At 42.7% G+C, this 27,412-nt stretch overlaps 1 protein-coding gene across 1 annotated transcript in view; it reads left to right on the top strand.

The window, feature by feature from the left end:
• The window catches only part of STX6 (syntaxin 6), a 46,932-nt gene that overhangs the window by 15,577 nt on the left and 3,943 nt on the right, over window positions 1-27,412 (top strand). The window contains exons 2-7 of the mRNA XM_044267232.1: window positions 4,857-5,026; window positions 7,756-7,850; window positions 15,707-15,769; window positions 19,629-19,754; window positions 20,994-21,100; window positions 25,222-25,316. Coding sequence (XP_044123167.1) covers window positions 4,857-5,026; window positions 7,756-7,850; window positions 15,707-15,769; window positions 19,629-19,754; window positions 20,994-21,100; window positions 25,222-25,316 — 656 coding nt within the window. The remainder of the gene's footprint in view (window positions 1-4,856; window positions 5,027-7,755; window positions 7,851-15,706; window positions 15,770-19,628; window positions 19,755-20,993; window positions 21,101-25,221; window positions 25,317-27,412) is intronic.

Below are 27,412 nucleotides of genomic sequence, written 5' to 3'. Positions count from 1 at the left end.
GGATGGTAAGACATGAAGAGTTGAAAAAGTCTTTGATACAGTTTCAGGTTCCACATTGCAACTAACCTTTAAGAAACTGCCGCTTTGGGGCGCCTGGGTGGCTCAGTGGGTTAAGCTGCTGCCTTCGGCTCAGGTCATGATCTCAGGGTCCTGGGATCGAGTCCCGCGTCGGGCTCTCTGCTCGGCAGGGAGCCTGCTTCCTCCTCTCTGTCTCTGCCTGCCTCTCTGCCTACTTGTGATCCGTCTCTGTCAAATAAATAAATAAAATCTTTAAAAAAAAAAAAAAGAAACTGCCGCTTTGTTAAGTTTTAGTATGGGGTCAAAAAAGAATATCCACAATTAAACAGGCTATTAAAATACTCCTCCCTTTTCCGTCTGTCTATCTACACGAGGCTGCATTTTCCTCTATACTTCAACAAAACATGTCAACAGACTGAATGTAGAAGGAGATATGAGAATCCAGCTGTCTTCTGTTAAACTAGATATTAAAGAGATCTGCAAACATGTGAAACAGGGTAATTTTTTTTGTTTGTTTTAGAAGTTTTATTTTGCAAAAAACATTACATTAACATGTAGCAAGTTTAGTTTGTTTGATTACTTGATAAATACTTCTTAAACATCTGTTTGAAATTCTAATATGGTGAATGGCAATAGATAAATAACCCACGCCAATCTAAGTTCTTTTTTTTTTTTTAATTGTTACGTTAGTCACCATACAGTGACTAATACCATTCCCTGTTTGCATATGACACCCAGTGCTCCATGCAGTCCATGCCCTCCTTAATACCCCTCACTTGGCTCACCCATCCTCCCACCCCCTCCCCCTCTAAAACCTTCAGTTTGTTTCCCGGAGTCCATAGTCTCTCATGGTTCACTCCCACTCTGTTTCCCTCCCCCCCTTCATTTTTCCCTTCCTTCTCCTAATGTCCTTAATGCTATGCCTTATGTTCCACAAGTAAGTGAAACCATATGATAAGTGACTTTCTCTGCTTGACTTATTTCATTTAGCATAATCTCCAGTTCTGTCCATGTTGATGCAAAAGTTGGGTATTAATCCTTTCTGATGCCTGAGTAATATTCCATTGTACAATCCAAGTTCTTTGGGGTCTTCAGTAATTCTGAAGAGTGCAAAGGATCCCTGAGATTTAAAAAGTGTATGGAGGGACGTCTGGGTGGCTCAGTTAGTTAAGCGTCTGCCTTGGTTTAGGTCATGATTCCAGGGTCCTGGGATCGAATCCCCTGTCAGTCTCCCTGCCCAGTAAGAAGCCGGCTTCTTCCTCTCCTCCCTGCTTGTGCTCTCTCTCACGATCTCTGTCTGTTTCTCTCTCTCAAATAAATAAAACCTTAAAAAGAAAAAGTGTATGGATTGCTACCATAGAGAATTTAATTTGAGCATATAATCATGTTCTGGGGATGGAGAGTGTGGTATGCCCTGGCCTCAGGCTTCTTTGTTTTAAGGCTTCTTAGTTCTCAAAAAGGAATTTATATGTACTTTACAGAATTGCTAATTTTTATATTCTTTAAAATGAGATGTCATGATTGATGCCTCTTTAACTCTGTCTTCTAGTACCATAGGTGATATTCAACACCTAAAAATAAACCCAAGTACCCAGTATTATGGGAAGATGTGTACCTCTTTCTCTACCAAACCAGACAGAAACCATAGGAAAAAGTAAAAACCGCATGCTTAGTCCCTTCCTTCTCCTAACTCTATGTTAAATAGAGTTTCTCATTAACACAGAAAGTATAAGGCTGATGTGGGAGAAACAATGAGAGGACCCTGCTAACCTTAAACTGGGTGTTGAACAGACCTGGGGAGATGTCTCTGTTGGCCATACAGCTCAGTGATGTATTCAGCCTGGCCCCAGAGCTCTATTCTCTGTGTTAAGACTCTTTTTAGCTCTCATGAGTATTCTCAAACCGAAATATTATTATAAGGCAACTTTCTTCATTTTGCTAGTGCTTTATCTTTGGATTAAACTGTCAGAGGGACTAGGGTGCATGCAGTTTCTGTCTTAAAGCTATAGGCAGCAAACACCCTGAGTGAACCCCCAGGAGTACCAGTTAAGAAATCATTGAAGGATCAAAACAGATCTCTTAGTTTAGGTGTGTGATTATAGTTTAGATTATAATATTTGATATAAGAGACCATATAATTAATTATTACATGATTCCTTGTTGGCTTTTATATGCAATAATACTCAGTTATAACTTTTAAATTGTGGATATTGGCCCATTGTTAGGTGGCTAAACTTTATTGTTGTTTTTCTTTTCTCTTCGTATCTTTATTTGCATGTCCGAAAAGTTACAGTGTCATTCTCTCTACACTAATACAGAATGCTGCCTCAAAAGTGGTTGATCTTTTTTTTTTAACCCTTTATCAGATAGATCACTTGTGAATATCTCTTCCCATGAAGGAGGCTACCTTTTAGTTCCATTGATTGTTTCCTTTGATGTGCAGAAACTTTTTATTTTGATAAAGTCCCAGTAGTTTATTTTTGCTTTTGCTTCTCTTGCCTTAGGAGACATGTCTAGTAAAAAGTTGCTATGGCCAGTGTCAAAGAGGTTGCTGCTTGTGTTCTCCTCTAGGATTTTGATGGCTTCCTACTTCAAATTGAGGTCTTTCATCCATTTTGGATTTATTTTTGTGTGTAGTGTAAGAAAGTGGTCCAGTTGCATTCTTCTGCATGTGGATGTCCAGTTTTCCCAACACCATTTGTTGAAGAGACTTTTTTCCATTGGATTTTCTTTCTTGTGTTATCAAAGGTTAGTTGGCCTTATGCTTGTGGGTCTGTTCTGGGTTTTCTGTTGTGTTCCGTTGATCTTTGTGTCTGTTTTTGTGTCGGTGCCATACTGTTTTGATAATGACAACTTTGTTATAAAGTCCGAAATTGTGAGGCCTGCAGCTTTGCTTTTTCCTTTTCAAGATTGCTTTTGCTTATGGGGTCTTTTGTGGTTCCAGATACATTTTAGGATTGTTCTAGCTCTTAAAAATGCTGTTGGTATTTTGATAAGGTTGCATTAAATGTGTAGATTGCTTTGGGTAGTATAAACATTTTAACAATATTTATTCTTCCAATCCATGAGAATGGAAGTGGGAAAATTTTTACAACTTTGTGACTTTATCTAATTTGAAAGCATTCTAAATCATAGCACTTTATGGCCTAGTTTCACTCTCTAAACAAGAAACACACTTGTCTGCTACGTGTATGTTTAATACATATTTAAATAATAATACATATTTATATTTAAAGCTAATAATACTAGGAAATCTTCTAATGAGATTTTGGATTTTAAAATGTCTCAGATTAAAGACAAGCTACTGAATGGGAAAAGATATTTCCAGATGACAACTCTGATAAAAGGGTTAGTATCCAAAATATAAAAAGAATGGATACAGCTCAACACCTGAAAAACAAATAATCCAATTTAAAAATGGGCAGAAGACAGGAGTAGGCATTTCTCCAAAGAAGACATATGGATGGCCAACAGACACATGAAAAGATATTTAACATCACTCATCATCAGGGAAATCCAAATCAAAACTACAATGAGTTATCGCTTCACACCTGTCAAGAATGTCTAAAACCAAAAATGTAAGAAACGACAAGTGTTGGCGAGGATGCAAAGAAATAAGAGCTCTCCCGTGCAGTGTTGGTGGGAGTGCAAATTGGTGCATCCACTGTGGGAAACAGTATAGAGGTCCTTCAAAAAGTTAAAAATAGAGCTACCCTATGATCCAGGAATCATACTACTGGGTATTTACCCCCAAAATACAAATACACTAATTTAAAGGGATACACGCACCCCTGTGTTTATAGCAGCATTATTTACAATAGCCAGAATATGAAAGCAGCCCGAGTGGCCATTGATAGATGAATGGATAAGGAAGATGAGGTGTATATATATAAACAATGGAATATTAATGTAACCGTAAAAAGAAATTAAATCTTGCCATGTGGAACAACATGGATGGAGTTAGAGGGTATAATGCTAGATGAAGTAAGTCAGTCAGAGAAAGACAAATATCATATGATTTCACTCATGTGGAATTTAAGAAATAAAACAAATGAGCAAAATTTTAAAAAAAAGAAAACCAAGAAACAGACTCTTAACTATAGAGAACAAACTGATGATTATCAGAGGGTATGGGGTGGGGGGGCTGGGGAAAATAGGTAAAGAGAATTAAGAGTACACTTAACCATGATGAGCACTGAGCAGTGTATGAAATTACTGAATCGCTGTATTGTATATCTGAAACGCACCTAACACTGTATGTTAACAATACTGGAATTAAAACAATTTTTTTAAAGTCTCAGATTAAAGTACTTCCCTTCTAAAAGGCTAGTTGCATGAATATAACCCTTCCTTGACCCTTTTTTCCCTCACCTCCCACTACCCCCATCCCCCAAGAAAAGGAAAGCTGTGTTAGGACTTGTTTTTGTGAATACAGATTACTAGCACACGAAATGGCTGCGTGTGTGAATGTTAATGGCACTTTAGTTAATTTGTAGGATTGTTTCTTACATGGCTTTTAAGTATAGGCTCTTCAGAGAAAAACTTGCCTTCTCAAATAATTCTCAAAAAATTGTCCTTCTCAAATAAACCTGATATAGCTATTTAAATAATGACCATTTTATTCCAAAATCAGCTGAGAACGTAATACTGTTATTCTTAAAGGTTTGAATTTTGGTATTTGTTCGTCAAGATCCTTCCATAAAGGTCTAAAAACACTTCTGGGGATGGTAGTCGCTGAAGATGGTATGTGATCACGCTGTTAACTAGATCAGGCAGTAGTTAACTTGTTCATGGAACACATCTGTGATTTCTGTCCTTTCCCTTCACCTTGATTACAGAGAGGTACAGAAAGCAGTGAACACCGCCCAGGGATTATTTCAGAGATGGACAGAGCTCCTCCAGGACCCCTCTACGGCAACGAGGGAAGAAATCGACTGGACCACCAATGAGCTGAGGAACAACCTCCGGAGCATAGAGTGGGATCTCGAGGACCTTGACGAGACCATCAATATCCTTTTCCATGGTGCCTGTGCCTTTGGGGTCAACAGAAAAGTGAACACGTTTTTATCCTGATGTCTCAAGTACACTGATTAGAATCTTTCTTTATAATTGATTGATAGTACTCTTTTTTTTTTTAAAGATTTTATTTATTTATTTGACAGAGAGAGATCACAAGTAGGCAGAACGCCAGGCAGAGAGAGAGGAGGAAGCAGGCTCCCTGCCGAGCAGAAAGCCAGATGCAGGGCTCGATCCCAGGACCCTGACATCATGACCTGAGCCGAAGGCAGAGGCTTAACCCACTGAGCCACCCAGGCGCCCCGATAGTACTCTTATTTGTACCTTGACATACTTGAAATAATTGCCCAGTAAGCCACGGTGTAGGGTCACCTTCTTCTACAGTGTGTGATAAATCCGGCCATGTGGAGACAGTGTGGTGCAGTGGTTCAGAGCTTGGTCCCTCAAGGCAGACCGTATGTTCAAGTCCTGGCCACACCAGTTACTAGCCATGTGACTTTGGGCGCCTTGCTCTCTGCTTCAGTTTCCTCTTCAGTAGAAAGTTCGGGTAACAGTGGTACCTATCTCATAGGGGTGGTGTAAGCTGAGCAGGTAAGTGGGGGGCCTGCCACACAGTGAGCTTCTGGGAGTGTTCGTCATTATTCCATAGAGCTGTATACAGACCAGTGTCCTACACTGTTATTTAGAAACCAAAAGAAAATCCTTTTGTGGACTTTTTCCTGTTCAAGAAGTGATGTGTTACAGTGCTAGTGTCCAAGAGAGGCATTTTGTGCCATGAGACTGCATTTAGTAAAAGCGGACCTATTAAGTCATGCTGTTGTTGGGAAGTCCACTGACCTGACTGATGAACCAGAGAATGATGGCCTTTTTTCGGCTAGAAAAATTCCAGTTAATCAAAAATTTTGAAGATAGGCCAGTTGCATGTTCTCACTTCTCTCTTGTTCTCTCTGTGTGATCTAGGAAACCAGCTTTTCAGGTTCATATGCAGTTAATAAGTGGAGGGCATTATCTGTTCATATTTCTATTTATCATATGATCCTGGGTACCTTTTAAATTATTTTAAAAAGTATATTGTTAAAAATTAGTGGAACAAAACTTGAGAAGGTGGGATCAAAAACACAGGTACAGGGAGATACCTTGAGATAGAGGGAAGAGAAGAAGATTGATGAGACCGAGAAATTGTGAGAAAAAGAGGACAGAAGTGTTAACAGGTGCACCTACACCTTGGAGATACTGTGGGTTCGTTCCAGACCACCACAGTAAGGTGAGTATCGTGGTCGCAGTAGAGGGACACAAGTGAATTTTTAGGGTTTCCTGGTGCATATAAAAGTTATGTTGACACTATACTGTAGTCTATTCAGTGCACGACAGTATTTTGTCTAAAAACAATGTATATACCTTAATTTAAAAGTACTTTATTGCTGGCACCTGGCTGGCTCAGGCAGTAGAGCATGTGACTCTTGATCTCAGGATTTTAAGTTCAAACCCCCTGTTGGATGTAGAGATTACTTAAAAAAAAAAAAAGTCTTTTAAAAAATACTTTATTGTGGGGTGCCTGGGTGGCTCAGTGGGTTAAGCCTCTGCCTTCGGCTCAGGTCATGATCTCAGGGTCCTGGGATCGAGCCCCACATCGGGCTCTCTGCTCAGTAGGGAGCCTGCTTCCTTCTCTCTCTCTGCCTGCCTCTCTGCCTACCTGTGATCTCTGTCTGTCAAATAAATAAACAAAATCTTTAAAAAAAAAAATTAAAAAAAAAACTTTATTGCAAAAAAGTCTAATCATCATCTAAGCTTTCAGTGAGTCACAATCACAGATCATTATAACAAATATAATAAGAACACTTGAAATATTGTAAGAATTACCAAAATGTGACAGAGACATAAAGTGAGCGAATGCTCTTGGAAAATGGCGCCCATAGACTTGCTCGACATAGGGTTGCCAGAAGCCTTCCATTTGTAAAACACACAGTGTCTGCTATGTGCAGTAAAACAAGGCACAATAAAACGAGGTATGCCTCTGTTTTCATCATTCCTTCAGCAAATAATCGTTGAGTGTACCATGAGCTGGTTATTTTGTTAGTTACTGAGATTGGAGTGATAGAACAACAGTATACCAGCCCTCGTGGAATTCATGGTGGGGAGTAGTGAAGGGCTCAGGGGACAGGGGAACAGACGTTAATCAAATAACAGCACTGTGTATTTGCAGGCAGTAAGAGAGAAAAGACCAGAGAGCCCGACATGGGGCAGCGGAACCAGGCTGGGAACGAGATGATTAGGGGAATATTCACTGAAGAAGCCTTGACCTCTAGAGGAATAAGCAGGGTTAGCTTCCTGACATAAATGAGATGGTCTGGAACAGCAGGTGAAAAAGGCTTGCAAAGTGGTCTTGGGAAAGCTGGTCTGGAGTCAGAAAAGAGTCAACAAAGAGTGCTGGCAGGCATCTGGGAGAGCCGGGCTCAGCCATGGTCTGCCCACCATGGATTTGTAATGAACTCAGCAAGGGCTGTTGTTTCTTCACCTGGGTGGCTCTTCTCCACTCCGAGGCACAGAGACCCTCACAGCTGTGGGAAGAGAAGGTTCGAGAATGATGTATGTCAAGTTGACAGTGTTTTAAGAAGCACTGAGACAGATTTTATTGCTTACCTGTGAGAGATTGTGTGGTTTCACATGATGTTTGTTAGGTTTTTAATGATGAAATTGCTTTCCCTTGACTTTTTGACCCACGCATAGTTGAAGCAAATCCTAGAAAATTCAACCTCGATGCAACTGAATTGAGTATAAGAAAAACCTTCATCACAAGTACTCGGCAAGTTGTCAGGGTAAGGAATATCTTACTGTGTTATTTGTGCAAGAAATAGCCACACTTCTCAAAACTCTTTTTCTTAATTGTAAACTAATAGGTCAACTCTAAAATGACTTTTTAGTATGAATTAAATGTCAGTGTCCCACCTGATTTCTATGATTCAAATAAAGAAATTTATTTTAGTATTATCTGGTTTATTTTCTTGGAGCAAAAATGAGAGTAGGTAACTGGCTTTGGGAGGTTACTTGTCCATAGCTCCCGTTTCTCCAAACCAATTATCTTTTTGCCTCTTAATTTCTCGGTATACTGTATTTTTGGAAAAAAGGAAGAACTACTATTGTGGAAACCATTTGGTTTCTTGATTGATTGGTAATCACTTTGCATTGTGAAGAATGACTCTTACCAGGTTTGGATAGCGGCCTCTTCCACCATCTGAATTGCTTCTGGAACTTTTGCAACCCATGTTACTGACATTTCCATATACAACGGCTTGACAGCCTTCCGGGAGCTGTCCAGAGCAAGCATCCATTAGAGTGAAAAACACCAATCCAAGTGAAGAAGTCTCTGGCCTCAAATTATAGAGCTAATAACCTATTGTTTAAAAAAAAAGAAAAGAAAAACAAGGAGAAAATACCATTTAAGTCAAATCTTGTCTTCTTGAGATATGTTTGTATTTTGAAACTATATGGCTAAGCCATTTGATTAGCATAACTACATGTAAGAGAACCAGCTGTCTTTAACATATGTACTAGAAAGCAGCTTCCTTGAATAAAGAAACTTGGGATCATACCAGTGCTAACATATGGCTTTTTAGGAGTCATCTCAGGCAGGAACCTTGCTATGTGTTTGCCAAAGACTTTATGTCATGTGATTTCCTTTTGAAATTATTTCAAATCGTAGGTTATCACTGAACTTTAATTCTTGTGTCTTCTTTTATTCAGTAGTTGCCTTTCTGTGTGTGTGTGTATATGTGTGTATAAATTATTGTTAAATAAGCCCATAGTTTAATGGGCCAGTAACCTTTTGGGACGTGGGTACATCATTGATATACACTGAGCATTTGTATTAGTCCTAATTTCTAGCCAATTCAGAATTCTGTTCTGATAAGAAAGCCCCTTTTTCCGATAAGGTAGGTCCCCAATTATTTATTTTATAAATCTAGTTTGCTTTTTTACTTTTTGTAGTAGATTTTCTGAATGACACTTCTGTAGAGGCTGGTATTTAAGTGGCCCCAGGCAGTGAAACACAAATTCCTGAACTCGGTCATTGTGTTTGTTCTTTTCGCAAGATAGTACTTGTAAATTTTGCACATTGAGATTCAGAGGTGAATATATTGAAAGTGAAGTTAGTTGGTATAATTGCAAGTAAAAACTGAAGTTCATTTTCTAATACTTGAAAAAGGTTTTTAAAGTACACTCTTTGAAAGAAGTATTGTTTTTTTTTCTTAAATTGTATTTATTAGAGAGAGAGAGAGAGAGCATGAGAGGAGGGTCAGAAGGAGAAGTAGACTCCCGGCTGATTGGGCACCCTGACTTGGGGCTCGATCTCTGGACTCCAGGATCATGACCAAAGCCAAAGGCAGCTGCTTAACCCACTGAGCCACCCTGGTGCCCCAGAAAGACATATTCTAAACCACATCCACATTTCATATGTAGTGTTGCAGTCCTTCTAGAGTTGAGGTCTGAAACATACTTAACTATATAATCCAACTGAGTATTTTAGAGTTTCTAATCATTCTTGTTTTAGTTATGACTCATTTTGGGGAAGCTGTTACTGTTACTGTTTACTAGTTGTAGGTTAGTAGTACCTAACTGAGCTTTTGCTGATCTAATTTTGATAAATTCTAACTGAAGTCCTGTAAGAAGAGAAGGGGGTAGTCATGGTGCTAACTTGGATTTTTTTTTTTTAAGCACCTTGTGTTGACTGAACATTATTGCCTTTAGTTAAGCAGCATTTGTAGACAGAGATCTCTGGGTTCTAATTGGAGGAAACGGAGTGGAGTCAGAGAGTTCGCCGATTTGGGAAATGAGACCTATGACCACGCTTCAATTTGGGATTTTCTTTCACAAGCTCATGTAAACTCCTCTGTTAACCATTATCAGTAGGTTTTCATTTAGTTGCTGTGAAAGGAATACGTTTGTATGCGCAGCTGATGCCCATAGTGCTTTCTCCTCAGGCGGGAGAGTCAGTGTTACACTGTACATTTGTGTCTGTGGTTGTTCTCTCTGAAGAATCACATCTTTCTTTTTTTTTCTTTTCACTTAATGTCCATTGGTTTTTCTTTTAGAAGCCTTCCTTGTTTTAGGCGTCTTGTTTTCCCAGGTGTCTTTTAAGGTTGTACAGTTTAGTAAGTTTTGCTGGCAGTTTTTACTGAAGAAAGCAAAATATTCTTTTGTGTGCATAAATAGCCTTTGATAATTTTGAAGTAATCATTTGTACATTTGTGGGTTATCGCCACATCAGTGATTTTGCATGGGAAATTTTTCTGTTGTGGAAATCTGTTCCAGGAATGACCACATTTTCACCTCGTAGCAGAAGGTTTTGCAGTGTGTGGCAGAGGAACTCAGGGATGGAGCTGTTAGGAGAATGGAGTTCTAGGCTCATCTGTGACCTTAATAAATTTTCATCGTGGCAAGTCAGTTAGCTTCTTTGGCTCTGTGTTTTCTTTATCAATTAAATGATCCTCTTAGACATTTTCTTATTTTCTTTTTTTTTTTTTTAAAGATTTTATTTATTTATTTGACAGACAGAGATCACAAGTAGGCAGAGAGGCAGGCAGAGAGAGAGGAGGAAGCAGGCTCCCGCTGAGCAGAGAGCCCGATGCGGGGCTTGATCCCAGGACCCTGGGATCATTGACCTGAACTGAAGGTAGAGGCTTTAACCCACTGAGCCACCCAGGCGCCCCCTCTTAGACATTTTCTAATGTTAACTTTCAAAGGAATGAGAACCGTACATCCCAGTGGGGAAAGAAATCCAACTTGTTCCAACCCAAGAATTGTTCACTTTTCATTCTAAGTCAAGACAGACATGGTTAACCAACAACGATGAGGTGTGCAGGGTGGGCACAGAGGACATTGGGATATGAGACCTCTTAGTGGGAAGCACTGGGATACATGTAGTGTCCCATTCACTCAGTCTGGAAGATACCATGACATGGGAACAGGAGCGTAAATAACCAGGACTTGTATTGGTCTTTTGGCAGATGAACCAAATCATATTGGTACTGCTTCTTGACTGCTGGTTCTAAACTTCATGTGTTAGAAAGACGACTGAGTATGTTTTTGGCCTGATAGGTTATTACAGAATGCTTAAAACTGTTTAGTGACTAAGCTTAAAATTCTTAAATCCTAATTAATCATACCAGAACATAATCTGTTGCATGGTGTCTCACAACTTTAGCATCTGTAGAAACAATGTCATCCTGGAAGTGAAAGCCTAGTGCTTTACCTGCTGCCATGGCCACACACAGGGTGCACGCCACACAGCTGCTGGAGAAGTCATGGCCATGGGGGCTAACTGCCCCTCCCCCCACATATATTTTATTAAAGTAATGTATGTTCATTAAAGAAAATTAGAAAAATGTTAATAAGAGAAAAAACAGAAAAAGAAACCTAAGCTCAAAATAATAAACACAAAACCTTGTTATGTTTTCTTACAGTCATTTTCTTAACACATGGCAGTTGTGGTTTACATAATTCTGATCATACTGTTAAGCAATCATAAGCATTTTTAAAATTTTACTTTTAAAAATTAAAGGTAATTCATACTTGCTGTTTTTAAAATGCAAGTCATTTTGCTGTATGAGAAAGGTGAAAATGCCCCCTGCCCATTCTGTAATTCCACTTCCTAGGAATAATCACTGTTAACAGTTTCATGTATTGTCTCTAGCCATTATATGATCCTGAAATAGACTCTTAAAAGTAATGACATATTATTCTGGGTTTACTCTAAGTTTCTACTCTCTGGTTTGGACCTGCTGCTTATTTCTGTTTTTCTTTCATATTATAAATAACACTGCTCTGTACATCTTTCCTTTTTTTTTTTCTTTTTTTTGGTATATATTTTACTTTTTTTTTAGATTTTATTTTTAAGTAATCTCTACACCCTATGTGGGCTTCTAACTCACAACCCTGAGATCAGGGGTTGCATGTTCTACCAACTCAGCCAGCTAAGCACCCCCTTTATATTGTTTTCTTAAAATAAATCCTAGTAGTGGAATTGCTAGGTCAAGGTCATGAATATTTAATACAAATATCATAGCTCTTGATACAAAATGTCAAGTTTTCTCAGAGTCCAGTTTACCTTCCAGCCATTGTTGAAGAACAGTAGTGTTTTGTTTTGTTTTCCATTTTTATTGAAGTATAACAATGGAGAAAAGTACATGTATCTCACGTACACAGCGTGAAGAGTTTATAAACTGATCCCAGCCATGGAAATAGCACCTCGAAGCATTCCAGAGCAGTCCCGGCACCCCCTGGAAGCTTCCTTTTGCCCCTTTACAATCTTTTATTCCTGCTCATTGTCCCAACTTCTAACAGCAAAAACACATTCTACAGCTGATGTTCAAAGTTTACTTGAACTTTGGTTACTTTTTCCATACACATGTGTTGATATTTTCATTATGCAAATAATGTTCATTGTTTTGGAAAAAGGCTTATAAAATGTATTAAGTGCATTTTTATTTTTATTATTTTATTTTATTTTTTAAAAGATTTTATTTATTTATTTGACAGAGAGATCACAAGTAGGCAGGGAGGCAGGCAGAGAGAGAGAGAGGAAGGGAAGCAGGCTCCCTGCTGAGCAGAGAGCCCAATGCGGGGCTCGATCCCAGGACCCTGGATCATGACCTGAGCTCAAGGCAGAGGTTTTAACCCACTGAGCCACCCAGGTGCCCCTTAAGTGCATTTTTAAAGCATCTATTATCCAAGCCAATAAACATTTCAGATATTTGCTCTGCATAGTTAGTAATACATATAGGATTATAGTGTTGTTATTATTTGACTAATTCAAAATGTCATCTTAAACTCTAGTTGGTAGAGCTGGGAGGAGCATGCAGTCTAGGAGATACTTATTAGGTGACAGGCTCACTTCCAGGCTTCTAGAATCTAGACCAGAGCAGCTCAGACTTCCCAAGACTCACACAGGGACTTGTTAGCTGACCTTAGAGTCTGCCTGAATAGATCTGGGTGGGTTCCAGGGACCTGCATTTTTTTCTTTTTTTTTTAAGATTTTATTTATTTGAGAGAGAGTGCCGGTGCAAGGAGGGTGGGGGTGGCAGAGGGAGAAGAAGGGAAAGAATCTCAAGCAGACTCTGAGGGTAGAGCCCTTGGGCTCAGTGTCACGACCCTGAGATCACGTCCTGAGCCGAAACCAAGAGTCCGACACTTAACCAGCTGGGCCACCCAGGCATCCAAGAGACCTGCATTTTGCCTCCTGTGACTGAATCAAGCAAATCTCACACATTTAAGAACTCTGGCTTGTATAACTGAATTCCCTCTGCTTTAAATATACCAGTATCTAGGGCGCTTGGGTGGCTCAGTGGGTTAAGTCTCTGCCTTCAGCTCAGGTCATGATCTCAGGGTTCTGGGATTGAGCCCCGCATTGGGCTCTCTGCTCAGCAGGGGGCCTGCTCCCTGCGTGGCACCCCCCCCCCGCCTGCCTCTCTGCCTTTGTGATCTCTCTCTGTCAAATAAATAAATTAAAAATATACATATTAAAAAATATATACCAGTATCTATTTCTTTGTTTTTATGGTGAATACTTTCTTTTACTAAGTATATTTTTCTCCGTGTCTGTGGATGGGCTTTTATTTTTTATCTTTTGAAGTTTGAATGAATGAAATGAGAGAATCCTATTTCTGGGTCAGTTGGACCTTAGAGCAACCCTCAGATGCGCTGCCCACCCAGGGTCATTTCCAAGGGCTCGGGCACCCTCTTGTTGAAGGCCCCCAAAGGCAGGGAGCTTGCTCCTTCTGCAGGCAACCTTTCTTACCTGGGGCAGCATTGGTACTTCATGACAGGTTATAGGAAAATGATCGCTCTACCTTTGCTCTGCTTAATTAACACTTTTTTTCTACAGAAACACCAAAGTGAGCTTCTAAAAACATGAACCAGAATACTCCATGGCCTTGCTTAAAATGCCTTAAGGCCTTCCCATTGCCTTTGCACAGGGCCTGCGATCCATGTAATAACAGTTCTACATTTTTTAAAGGGTGATTAGAGAATACACAACAGAGTATATGACAGGGACTGAACACTTAATATCTACTCCTTTACAAATAAAGCTTGCCAGCCCCTGCCTCAGGATAAAATCTAAGCCGCCTGATGCCCCCCCCCACCGCCCCCCGTATGTTTGGCCAACCTTCCCTTCTTCCCCCACCCCTGAACATACACACTTGGCTCCTTCAGCCTTTCTAGCCTGCCTTCTCCAGAACTAGAGGCACTGAGCTTTTTCTTGCCTCTGGGCTTTTGTACTTGCTGTTCCCTTTGCCTGGAATTCTCAGCCTTTAGCTCTTTCTGTTGCTGGCTCATTCTTGCCCTTCAGATCTCCATTCCAGTGTAACCCCCAACCTTCTAAAGTGGTGTCCATCACTCATGCAATTCAGCCCTGTCTATCCCCTTCCTTCCCAGCACCTTGTTGACGTGTCTGTGGAATTACTGTTCGCCCCTTGTCCACCACAATACCTGCCCTGCGCGGGCAGACGCCTTCCCTTGCTCATTGTACCATATGGGTGCATAGTAGGCTTTAGTGAGCATTTGCCAAACATAGAAATGGGCGCTTGGAAAGCTGAAGCAAGGTGGTCGTGATTCAGACTCCCCACAGTAGGAATCACGAAAACTGGCACTGTTTGATCTGCTGTTCACCTGTCACGGGGCTTGGAAGAAGTTTCTAAGAGCCTAATATCTCAACATTTGCATCTATAAAATAGCCTACTTGCCAACAGAAAATTATAAAGTATTTTGGCAGCCTTTCTTTTTTTTTTTTTTTTCCAAAGAAAATTTGTATTACAGTGATCATGTATTCAGTTCTAATCATTTTAAAGTATTTTGGGTTGGGGTTAAATATAAGGAAAAGGGTTCATATTTAATAAAGTGTTTTGCTTCAGATTAAGTAATGGGTCCATTCATTTTTCTTTCCATACAAGATTATTTTTGGTACTGCTCTAGAAATCCACTCTTGTGTTAGAAATAGTCAATACTGGGGATGCCTGGCTGCCCCACTCTGTAAAGCATACGACTTTTATTCTTGGGATTGTGAGTATGAGCCTTGGGTGTAGAGATTATGGGACGAAAGAAGGGAGGGAGGGGGGGAGGGGAGGGGAGTCTGTACTGCACATGAGTCTAACTCAGAAATAAATAGAATACTAGAAAGTGTCCTCTGATGTTTAATGGTAAAAAGACTTGATCCTAAAGTGTGTGGTTTTCACATGTATTCTGTTTGTGAAGAGGCTAGTCCTTGAACACAGACTTCTGTGTTTGTGCCCCAGGATTGCCATTTACTGACTGAGTGACCTTAAGAAAATACCTTAGTCTTTTTAGATCTAAGTCTTCTTACCTGTAAAATGGAAATAATAGCAGCTTCACAGGGTCATTGTGAAAATTCAGTGACAACGTGTGTAAGTGCACAATGGTTTTGCAGCCCCTGGCAGGTACCCAGGAAATAGGAGTTCCCTTCCTCTTTCTTGCTGTTTGAGTTCAGTGTCCAGGAATGTAAGTGTCTCTATTTCCTTTGTTTCTGAGACTTAGAAGCTAAAGGATGTTGTCTTTTTGTTTAAAAAAATTCATAATAATCTATGTGTATTTTGTTAGCCTATAAAACATTAACCATGATTTTATTTTCACTCTTTTTCTGGTCTTCTCCTCGTCTCATTAGGACATGAAGGATCAGATGTCGGCTTCATCTGTGCAGGCATTAGCAGAACGAAAAAACAGACAGGTGAGTGAACTTCTGAACACACAGTATCAACCAAAGAAAGTAGCATGGTTAGATATTTGGAATTGAAAAATGCTAACGTCTGTGTACTGTGTGTTCACACAGAAGACCTGTACGTGCTGAGTCTGGCGTGAGGCTGGCAGGTGTTGTAAAAGTCTGGTCAGCCGTCCCCAGTGCCACGGTGTTGTTTCCTTCCCTCCCTCACACCCTCTGCTTCTCCTGTCTGGGCCCCCATAGCTCCCTCTGCTTATCCGCATAGGCCTTGCACACAGCCATTCTCTCTGGAAAGTGCTCTGATTGCTTGTTTTCTCTTCTTTCTCTGCTGGGCCCCAAACAGTGAGGGGCAGTTATGTCATGAGCTGTTTTTAAATCTCTAGCTGCTATTCCATTGCCTGTAGAACTTACTAAACGTCTACCAAGTGAAATTTTATGTAAAGACATTGGCGGCACCTTTAATTTGTGTTAAATGAAACCTTTCATTGTTTTAAGTACTTTTTAAAGGTGAGGTCCAGTTTTTGTTAGTTATTACAGATAAATTATGAAACCATTTTAGAAACCCCAGGGCAGATAATGTCATATCAAAAATAAAAGCTACAGGAGACCAGGGGCGCCTGGGTGGCTCACTGGGTTAAAGCCTCTGCCTTCGGCTCAGGTCATGATCCCAGGGTCCTGGGATTGAGTCCCGCATCGGGCTCTCTGCTCCGCAGGGAGCCTGCTTCCTCCTCTCTCTCTGCCTGCCTCTCTGCCTACTTGTGATTTCTCTCTCTGTGTCAAATAAATAAAATCTTTAAAAAAAAAAAAGCTACAGGAGACCAGTCCTTGAATTTAAGTGTCTTTTAAAAATTTTTTTTAATTTTTAAATTTTTTTTTAAAGATTTTATTTATTTTAGAGAGAGAGAGAATTTGAGCAGGGTGGAGAGATGGAGGCAGAGGGAAGAGCAGATTCCCTGCTGAGTAGGGAGCCTGATGTGGGGCTAATCCCAGGACTCAGATCTTGACCTGAGCCGAAACCAAGAGTTGGATGCTTAACTGAGTGAACCACCCAGGCGTCCCTTAAGTATCTTTTTAAAATTAGACACTTTGGATAGAAATTCCCTTCTGACTGATAAAAATCCTTAAAAAAAAAAAAATACAACAGTTGCCTAAAATTTAGATTTAACTTCAGGTCTGTTCAGACTCCATCAAGTTACTGATAACCCTTTTAATAGACTATTAAGAAACAGCTCATCCTCCTTAACGAGGATTCAGTACATTCTTAATTCAGACCTGCAGGTGTTGACCCACTGAATCCAAAAACAAGTAAGAGATCAAAGAAAGGGAGGGGCTCTCAGGATATCACCTACTTAGTTTTCCTGTTTCCTTTCCCTGCATTTCATTCTTCAAGTCACTGTTGGGGTTTTTCCTTCCTGTCTCCCTCCCTTCCTCTCAGCATTGCAGCAGGGAAAACCCAGGCACTGCCCCAGCATATAGGGCACAAACTTTTTTTTTCTTTTTTAAAGATTTTATTTATTTATTTGACAGACAGAGATCACAAGTAGGCAGAGAGACAGGCAGAGAGAGGGGAAAGCAGGCTCCCTGCCAAGTGGAGAGCCCGATGTGGGGCTTGAGCCTAGGATCCAGAGATCATGACCTGAGCCGGAGGCAGAGGCTTAACCCACTAAACCACCCAGGTGTCCCTTGGGCATTAACTCTTGAAAGGAGCCAGGGCATGGCCACGGCCGGCAGCTCCCTTCTCGTGTCTACTCTCAAAGCAGTTGTGACAGTGACATGGGGAACACCAGGCCTCCGTCACGCTGAACTTGAGTTGTTTTATTCTCCAGATAGTGAAAGTTGAACTACCATAAATAAAATATGTACTTACACCCTGACTCTCTGAGTATGGCTTGGGATTTTGTTTTTGGCGTGGAGTGAAAGGACAGATTCCCAGGGAATGGCAGGGCCAGTTTTCTGTGTCACATGCAAGCAGGCCAAGTCGGCCTCGCTGCCCCGTGCCAGGACAAGGCACTGTGCTCCGGCCTCTGCTTCGCCAGGACCTTCCGCTCCGGCACCTGCACCCAGGCCCTCTCTCTCCTCGTTCTATGAAGACAGATACCAGGGGTCAGACTGGTGATGTCTAGTCTGTTTCACAGTAAAGCATAGATAGCTCTTACCGGCGTGACCTATGTCTGCCTAAGTGCAGACCACAGATAGACTAGAAAGAAGAGCCCCGACTATGACCCCAGGAGTGCACAAGGCTGGTAGAGCCCCCAGTTCTCTGTGGGTAGCCTCATAATGCACTGTACATAGACTTTGTGACCTTGAAAACATGGTCACTAGGCCTCCATGTTCTCCGCAGAGATTCTTAGAGTCTCTGCCACGGAATGAGCAGGATCTTTTAAACTTGACAGCCTGATGATCAGGTTGGGCAGAGCTATCTACTAAAGGCCTCGGGTCTGCTTTATGCCACAGACAGTCCCCATCCAGCTTCTTGGCTGGACTGAGGTCCTGGGCTGCTGGCAGCTCTCCGAACTCCCTCAGTACTTGGGCTCTGCGTCCTGAGCTTTGCCGAACCCGACCCTGAAGTGTGGCTATTTGACTGAAGTCACCTCTGAATGTCAGACCAGGAGGTCCATGTCAGTATCGAGGGGCTGTTGAAGAGCTTTGCAGACAGAAACCGAGTAACCCTTGAGGCCTTTGACAGTTCCAGGGATTAGAAGTACCTGCTAAGAAGATCCGGCGCCTCCACAAGGAAGAAGTGTTGTAGCAGCAGCATCTCTGGTTCTCTGTGCAGGGCTGACAGGAGCACTGACCTTGACCACCTGGTCAGACGGGCTCGAGGGGCTCCTAGTCAGAGCCCGCTACCGAGAATGAGCTCTCACACTCCTGGCCGGCCTCTTCATGTAAGGGAGACTTATCCTTTTTCCAGACTTATCCTGTTCTGGCTGCAAACTTCCTTGAATTCATAGTGGGAAACCTGACGCTGGGGAAGAGCTCTGACGTGGGAGCCCGCGCTTGCTTGGGTCGGGAGGGCCAGGTGCTGGTTTGCGGCCCCGCCTGCCTCCGAAGCAGCCCTGGCTCCTGTCTGGGACGCCTGCAGCCTTTTAGTCCAGCCAGGGGGCACGGGGATTGACTCATGGGTTGGGGTGAACAGACATTGGTGGTTCTGGTGCCTTCTGTACGTGAGGGTCTGTGACTGGGCTCGTCATTCCAGGGAGCTCTTCCCACCTCCTTCCAAAGAAATGCAGAAACTTCCCCGGCTCATACTTGAATGAAAAGGGCTCTTGATCTGTGGAGTCAGATTAGAACCTCTGGGTCTCTGATGAACCTCCGAGGGTGCTAGGAGAGCTGGTCTGGGGGCGCCTGGGTGGCTCAGTGGGTTAAGCCTCTGCCTTCGGCTCAGGTCATGGTCCCAGGGTCCTGGGATTGAGTCCTGAGGTCGGGCTCTCTGCTCAGCAGGGAACCTGCTTCCCTTCCTTTTTCTCTGCCTGCCTCTCTGCCTACTTGTGATCTGCCTGTCAAATAAAAAATAAAATCTTAAAAAAAAAATTTAGAGCTGGCCTGAAGAGACCAAGTGCTTTTAGATCGTAAAGCGGTATACAGATGGGCGTTTGTTGATTTTATGTTGACCTTTATCCGTGTTTGCATGGGACAAAGCCCATTTCTGAGTTGCCCTGGGAGAGCTGGGAGGCAGCGGGTGCCCTTTCTGGCATTCCTGAGATTGTGCCATGCAGGCAGCAGCCCACACCACTGCACAAGGGCCGACCCAGCGGAAAGTGCACCTTGAGCAGCATGTGAACTTGTCGGGTCCCTGTGCCAGAGCGTTGGTTCAGAAAGTAATGGCTTGTTTCCCCGGCCCTGGCTGCCCCCTGCTCCGCTCTCACAGGCACTCCTTGGGGACAGTGGTGGCCAGAACTGGAGCACAGGAACAACAGACAAATACGGGCGCCTCGACCGCGAGCTCCAGTTAGCCAACTCCCATTTCATCGAGGAGCAGCAGGCGCAGCAACAGGTACCCAAGAAGCCGAGGGCGGGGGCGGGGCACTCCCCTCTGTCCCCCCAGCCTGGGGGCTTTGTGACCAGTGCCAGCCAGGGAGAACGTGCTCGCCCTGCAGCTGCCTGTGTCCACGTGCACAGCGGTTTTGTAGATGAAGGGTTTTTAAAACCTTCTTCGGGGCACGACCTTTTCAAGAGAACCAAGCTTGATTAGATCTCTTAGGAAAGGCAGACCAGACATCCAAAACCTACAGACAAGGCCATTGACTTAAAAACAAAAACAAGAACACAGAAAGCACCCCAGCAGCCTCTTCCCCCGCCTCCACTTGTATGCTCAGTTTTTTGTTCATCTCAACAAAGGCACTTTCAGAAAAATTGAGTCCTTGTTTTTTCATTGCAAATTATTGTTGGTTCCATTATATGTAGAAATAGATTGCATTGGTGGAGGTTATAGGGTAGAAGGAAAGGAAGGTTGATTATGTTTACATCGTGGCTTTTGATTTGTGTTGTGGTTTAAAAAGGAAGCTGATAATAATGTATCTGGGGATTTGAGGATTATCCATTGAAGCTACTGGTTCTTCAATATTACATTTTACGTATACACCTACGTTTGTGTGTTCTTTTTCCTTTAGTGTGTCTGTGTAACCAGCTGTCTACTTAAACTATTAATCAAGCAGATTTTTTAAAATAAAAAATGAGGAGGCTACACCACAATTAAAAGTAATTATTTATCACTCAGTAGTTGTCCTTGATGCAGCTTACTGCCACGGGGCTTCCCTAGTTTGTCCTTGTGGAGGAGGGAAAGGATTGTGTATACAGTTCTCCTGCATTCACAGATTAGCTGGCCTCTCTCTTGTAGTCAGGCTGAGGCAGTCTGTTGTGGTTGAGACCTTGACCCTGGCAGTGGGCCTCCTCTCCTCAGCATCCCATGTCTCAGTGGTCACTGCACAGGTGCTTCTGACACTGGCTTATTCCTGCATCGGACTTGAGCCAACCAGAGTAACTCGCTCTTCGTGGTTTCCGGGCCTGCTGACTTCTCACAAGTTGGATCAGCACGAAATATCAGTAGCTTGACAACACAGCCTTTTGAGCAGTGTGTTCTCAGAGGCGATGGTCTGGTCCTTCGATTTCTGGGCTTTGCTTCTGAATGAGAATTGTCCCAAGTTGGCAAAGAAGCTAGCAGCTGCTAGAGTACTGGGCTTGGAACCAGGTAAGATGGATTTTAATTGCTTATTTCCTATTTCTCTGGCACCAGTTGATCGTGGAACAGCAGGATGAGCAGTTGGAGCTGGTCTCTGGCAGCATCGGGGTGCTGAAGAACATGTCCCAGCGCATTGGAGGGGAGCTGGAGGAGCAGGCCGTGTGAGTGTGACACACCCCCTCTCGCTGCAGTGAAATGGAGGGGCAGAGCCGTCTTAGGAGACCCCTAAAAAGCCTGACAGATACATGGCTAGTAAACCCAAAAGCTGTTTTAATTATCTAGCTGCATCTTTACTCTGTCTTCCAGGCTAGCCTCCCCCAAAGAAGCACATTTATCAGATAAAATTTTCAACAGGGTTTGGGCAAAGTTATTTTCATGATTATTTTTACACCCTGCAAAAGCAGATACAGCTTCCTCTGAGCAGATTCTCAGAGTGTTGTGACGGATGGAAACAGGAGACAGATATGGCTGTGTAACCTCCCTGGAGATTTGGGTCCTGAAGAGGATAGGACAGGAGCTGACTTCCCTCTGTCATCGTGTGACTCTTCTCCGTCAAACATCTTAAACTTCAACTTAATGAAGAAAAGTTTTTAAATTTAACTTTGATTAATAAAAAAAATTCCCTCTCAAAAATAAAAAGTAAAAACAAAGCAGATGAAAACATAGCTGAGATTTTTTGTTTTTTCCTTCAGCACAGTCCCCTTCTGTGCTCAGAAGTAGGACACCAAAAGCATCCTTAAATGCTTTCATTCCACAGATTTCTTTCTGAAAAAATAAGACCATCTATGAGGATATTGCAGAACCTCTCCTATCACAGTCTTGAATTCAGCCTTACACATTCATTCTTCAGAAATTCAGACTGGTATCTGTTCTGCTGGGAGGTCCTGGGTACCCACAGAGAAGGGAACAGAACAGACTGTCTTCCGTCAGAGTTGACCAGTTACTGCACAGAACAGACATTCTGCAGACGGTGCGGGTCATTAAGAGGCGCAGAGACGGAAGGGGGAAGGGTGTGGTGCCTTATGAGCCCTCTCTCAGCTCAAGCTGCGGACCTGACTTAGCCCAGTCCTGGAGAAAATGTTTGGAACTGGAACCTGAAGGATGAGTGGAAGGTGGCTGGGGGAGGGTCACCTGGGGGTTAGAGTAAGAGAGTGCATGGGATGGAAAGGTCTGGTGTGTGTAGACAAAGGGGGGTTGCAGAAGTCAAGACAGGGAGGCTGAGCACAGAGCAGGGAGGCCTTTGAAGCCCCATTAAGGAGTTAGGTTAGAACTCTCTCTCCTGAGGGAAGAAACCAGGGACATTCCTGGGAAACCAGGAAGGTTATGTTGGGACTAATGCCATGGACAGGTTTACATTTGGGGCAGACCCATCTAGCTGTGGTTTGGATGACAGACGGCAGCGGAGCCAGACTGGAGGCAGGGAGACTAGGGGGAAGCTGTAAGAGTGGGAGTCTAGGCATGTGTGTTGAATTTCTAAAATGCATTGTTCCCCTAAAATTTCAGTTTGTGGGTAGAGAAGGACTAGTGGCCTGACTCCTCCTTGAGGTTCAGTAGATGGTAGAGAAGCCTGGCCGACTTCAGTTAAAGAGGTGACTTGAACACACTGAACACACCCTTGAGGTCGCTCCTTCCCGACAGCCCACTAAGGCACTAGCAGAGGGAGCTTTTAAAAAAACTGTCATAAGACCTGTGGGGACATAGGGCATGAATATAAGAAGCAGTAACCATAACATTTTAGGTCCTGGAAAGTAGGAAAATGAATGGCTATTGACTCAATAGACCAGAGAAAGCTGAATCCTCCGCCAGCCACAGGGGGCGCCAAGGAGCAAACAGTTCCTGCCTCCTGGCTGTGTGAGAGCCTGGAAGGGCGCTCATCATGTGGTGACAGGGTCCTACGGGAAGGAAGGGGGATGAGTAGTGAGATGGATGCAGAGATGAGGAAGGAGGTGGACGCAGAGCTAAGCCCTAGCTTTTCTAGAGTCGAGTCGGTAGGACAGGATCCTGGTGTGAGTGTGTTACTTGAACTCAGGGAGAAAGCACCCAGGGGATAGTGGGAGGGGTTGGCAGCAATTGTCCAAGGGGACAGGAAACATCCATGTTTTTTAATAAAAAGCCTGAATATGCTACTTAGCTCTTTAAACTGCGTCTCACTTTGGTAAAAATAATAAGTAAAAATAATACTTTTGGTAAAATAATAATATTGGTAAAAATTTTTTAAAAAGGTAATTTTTTTGGTAAAAAATAATATTTTTGGTAAAAATAAAAGGAAAGTTCCTGAGTCTTGGATTTTGACCTGTGTCCTCCAGCATGGTGGCCACTGGCAGCTGTGGCCCGGAAGGACATAAAATGTGGCTAGTCTGAACACAGTTGTGCCCTGAGTATAAAGGCACATCAAGTTTTGAAGACTTCCTGTGGAAAAAAAAGTAGCATAGCTTGTGATTGATATTTCTTAATTACACGTTGGAATGATAATATTTGGGATATATGAGCCAAAAAACCCAGATTATTAAAATTAATTTCATCTTTTGTTTCAAATGTGGCTACTAGCAAATATTAAATAGCATATCGGACTTACAGTCTGTTTCTTTTGGACAGCACTGAGTCAGATCTGGGCTAGAAACCTAGTTTAGTGGGTGTCCTTAGGCTGGATGTTGGGTGACTGGCCTTTTTGTCCTCAGTAGGAAAAGTCATGCCCAGCATACAAGGGTGGCTCTTGTTTTTCAATATTTGGCCCTGCCTGGGTAGGTCTGCAGCTGCAGGCCAAGATGCTACCAGGATCTTAGATGAGCTAATAGTGTGTTAATTTGAAATTTCAGGTAAGGGACAAAGATCTGTTTATTTAGTTGTCAACGTGGAGTTTATTTAATAATTGACTTAATGAGGAGTTGGTTATCCCGAATCCTGCGGGCAGTCAGGTGCTTCATGTGGGCACAGACCAAGCCCAGTCATTTCTAGCTGCCACTGATGCTCCTAGGGTAATAAGGCCTTTTTAATAAGACCTCTGCTACTAATTGGTGTTAGGTTCCATACTCGGAATAATCATATGTTCACTGCAAGTTGAAAAGTCTGGAATTTTTTTTTAATTAACATATAATGTATTAGCCCCAGGGGTACAGGTCTGTGAATCGCCAGGTTTACACACTTCACAGCACTCACCATAGCATATACCCTCCCCAATGTCCATAATCCCACTACCCTCTCCCTACCCCCCTCCCCCCAGCAACCCTCAGTTTGTTTTGTAAGATTAAGAGTCTCCTATGGTTTTTCTCCCTCCCGAGCCCATCTTGTTTCATTTATTCTTTTCCTACTCCCCAAACCCCCCATGTGGCATCTCCACTTCCTCATATCAGGGAGATCACATTATAGTTGTCTTTCTCCGATTGGAAAAGTCTGGAATGTTTTGTCATTTATGAAACACCGCTAGAGTTAGAGTATTTTGGTGTTTTCTTTAACAGCTGCAGCTTGGACAGCCAATAGTATTTGCTTCCTGGAGCCACGTCTCTTAGCGGGCAAACACCAACTCCTCTGTGGGTATAGACGAGGAGGGCACACCTGCAGGAGTGTCAGTCCCAGGGCCTCCCAGCTCTGTGACAAACACAGAGCACGGTTAGGAAGATTATTATGTGGTTAAAGCATGTTTAACCATTGCCATAAAGTGCTTTGTGTTACGCCCTGGTCCCCACAAGACCCTGGCAGGGAAGCTGTCCCATTTTACGGATGTGAAAACAGTCCCAGAGTGGGGTGCCTTGTCAGGGCAGTGAGGTAAGCAAATGGCGAAGCCTGCTTGTTGGGCTTTGCTTAGCCTCCTCCGCGTACGCTGCCCTGCCCCTGAGTTTGTGTTACTGTATGGTCCAGTTCGTACTGCCTGATCTCCGATCGTGAAGTTGAGAGAGTGCTAAAAAAAGAAGTCTTTTTAAAAAAGTTTTCAGCAAGTTCCTACTACGAAGAACCTGACCTGAACTGACTGCAGCTATGATCCCTGGGTTTGCTCTGAGGTGATATGACTGTGTTTGATGACGAGGTCTGCCCCCGACCCTGCTTGAGGTTGTTGGCTAATACACAGCACGTGCCACTTAGTACCTTTTTTTTTTTAATTCCCCCAAATTCAAAAACCTATCTTGTGCTAAGGATTTTGGATAATCGATTGGGGGCTTGAATCCCAAAATTACCGGTTTTAGGTTTGCCAAAACAGAGGCATAGATCCTGTTTTAATTCCGTGGCCAATGCATTGCCAAACCTTTATGCTGATCAGCTACCCTTCTGGGTCTGCTTCTCTTTCTAGTATGCTGGATGACTTTTCTCATGAGTTGGAGAGCACTCAGTCTCGGCTGGACAATGTGATGAAGAAACTTGCAAAAGTATCTCATATGACCAGTGGTATGTATGGTATTTAAAGCTTAAGAATTCCTATTGAAATCTAGAAACACAGTCTGTAGGGTTCTCGTAGGCATGCCCCTTCGGATCTCTCCTGTGGGACATTTTTGGTCCTGTTCTTTGGTCGGAGAAGGAAGACTAGTTTGCACAGGACTTGTCTGCTGCTTGTGGCTTGAGAAGTGGTCTTTGCACACCCCCACTGCACGAGGCTGGTAGTGTTGGGTGGCTCTTCTCCTGGCAGACCAACTCTCTTTAGAAAATCCTTTCTTACTTAATTTTATTTTTTCTATTTCCTTGCCAAAATAGGGAACTTATTATAAAATTACGCTTATAAGTAATTAAGCCAGTTACTGTTTTCTTCTGGACTGATTTTCTTTCATTGAGAAACTCCTACCATTTCAGAATAAGGTGGCCTTACAGATCAATTTAATGGTTTTCATTTAAATCCACAGTGAAATACTCCATTGGGTTTGCAGCAGGATGGGGTGAAGAATTAACAGTTTTCAAATCAGTCACTGTGTAGGAAAATATGTTCCAATGACTATTTTTTTTTTTAGGATTTTATTTATTTATTTGACAGAGATCACAAGTAGGCAGAGAGGCAGGCAGAGAGAGAGGAGGAAGCAGGCTCCCCGCTGAGCAGAGAGCCCGTATTTTTTTTTTTAATTCTAACAACCCTTGTTTCCCCTAGTACATTAGAAATAATGTTTTATTTATTCTTTTTTAAGGATTTTATTTATTTGAAAGAAAGCAAGTGAACGAGACAGAGAGCATGAGCAGGGGGGAGAGGCAGAGGGAGAAGCAGACTCCCCGCTGAGCAGGGAGCCCAACATGGGGCTCCATTCCAGGACCCCAGCATCATGCCCTGAGCCGAAGGCAGATGCTAAACCAACTAAGCCACCCAGGCATCCCAGAAATAGTGTATTTTAGGGACGCCTGGGTGGCTCAGTTGGTTGAGCAGCTGCCTTCGGCTCAGGTCATGATCCCAGCATCCTGGGATCGAGTCCCACATCGGGCTCCTTGCTCAGCGAGGAGCCTGCTTCTCCCTCTGCCTCTGCCTGCCATTCTGTCTGCCTGTGCTCGCTCTCTCTCTCTGATAAATAATCTTTAAAAAAAAAAAAAAAAAAAAGAAATAGTGTATTTTAAATTAAAGAAAATCCAGTATCTCCTTTTTGCTTTCGTTGGCTGGAGTGGCCTGGTGAAGGGGGGACCTGAGCTGCTCCTTGAGCTGATGTAGCTGTTTTTGAACCAGAGCTCCCAGCTCCCCCACAAGGATCCCCCCCTCTTTCTTGACATGTCTTTCTTTGGGTTTCCTCCCCTCAGGTCTGTGCTATGGGGTCTGATAGTTCGGATTTTTGAGCTGAGACTTAAATACAAATGCGTATTTGCTTTCCAGCACTTTAACTCATAATCAGGTTATAGAACAGTCGTCTGGGGCTCAGCTTATCTGTAAAATAATAGGTTGATGCCTTCATCTCAAGATCACTGTGAAGATTAAATGAAGTAACAGTAGTTAATCTGCAAGTGTTTAACAGTGTCTCCCGTGTATTAGTACTTACCAAATGTTTGTTTTAAAAAAATTCCTAGACAGGCAGAATATGGCCCTGCAGGGCCAAAGACCTGTTAGATCCAAAACAGAGGGAAGCTGGTGGCCAGACTTCCTTCTTTCTTTCTCTCCAGGGACAAATACCTTTATGCTTCTAGCAAGTCATTGCTGGAAGCAGGCGCCCCCTTAGTTCATCATTCACACACTTAAGAGAAAGGTTAGCAAAGCCGCCTTCCTTACTGCTCCGTGTTCTCTCCTCTCCCACCTTCACCCCTCTACTTAAAAAAAAAAAAAAGTTAATGAACTATTATATAACCAGTTGCAGCACCAGACCTCTCACTGGTGTATGTATTAGTCACAAAGTCAAGTAGCTACTTCAGCACCAGTTTTGTTTGGGGAAGAGCAAAGAACAAAGATGCACTGTGTCTTTGTTTCACAGCATTCCGGGTATGAATAATTTAGAAAAGTACTTGCATTGTGATAAGCCGTTCAGTGTGTATAAATAGCACTGAGCCTTGTTTATGCTTTATTCTACTTTATCCTGTAAGAAAAG

The sequence above is a fragment of the Neovison vison genome, chromosome 10, assembly GCF_020171115.1.
Source record: "Neovison vison isolate M4711 chromosome 10, ASM_NN_V1, whole genome shotgun sequence".
NCBI classification, from domain to species: Eukaryota; Metazoa; Chordata; class Mammalia; order Carnivora; family Mustelidae; genus Neogale; species Neogale vison.
The sequence above is the reverse complement of the archived record's forward strand: the minus strand, read 5'-3'. Positions and strand labels throughout refer to the sequence as shown.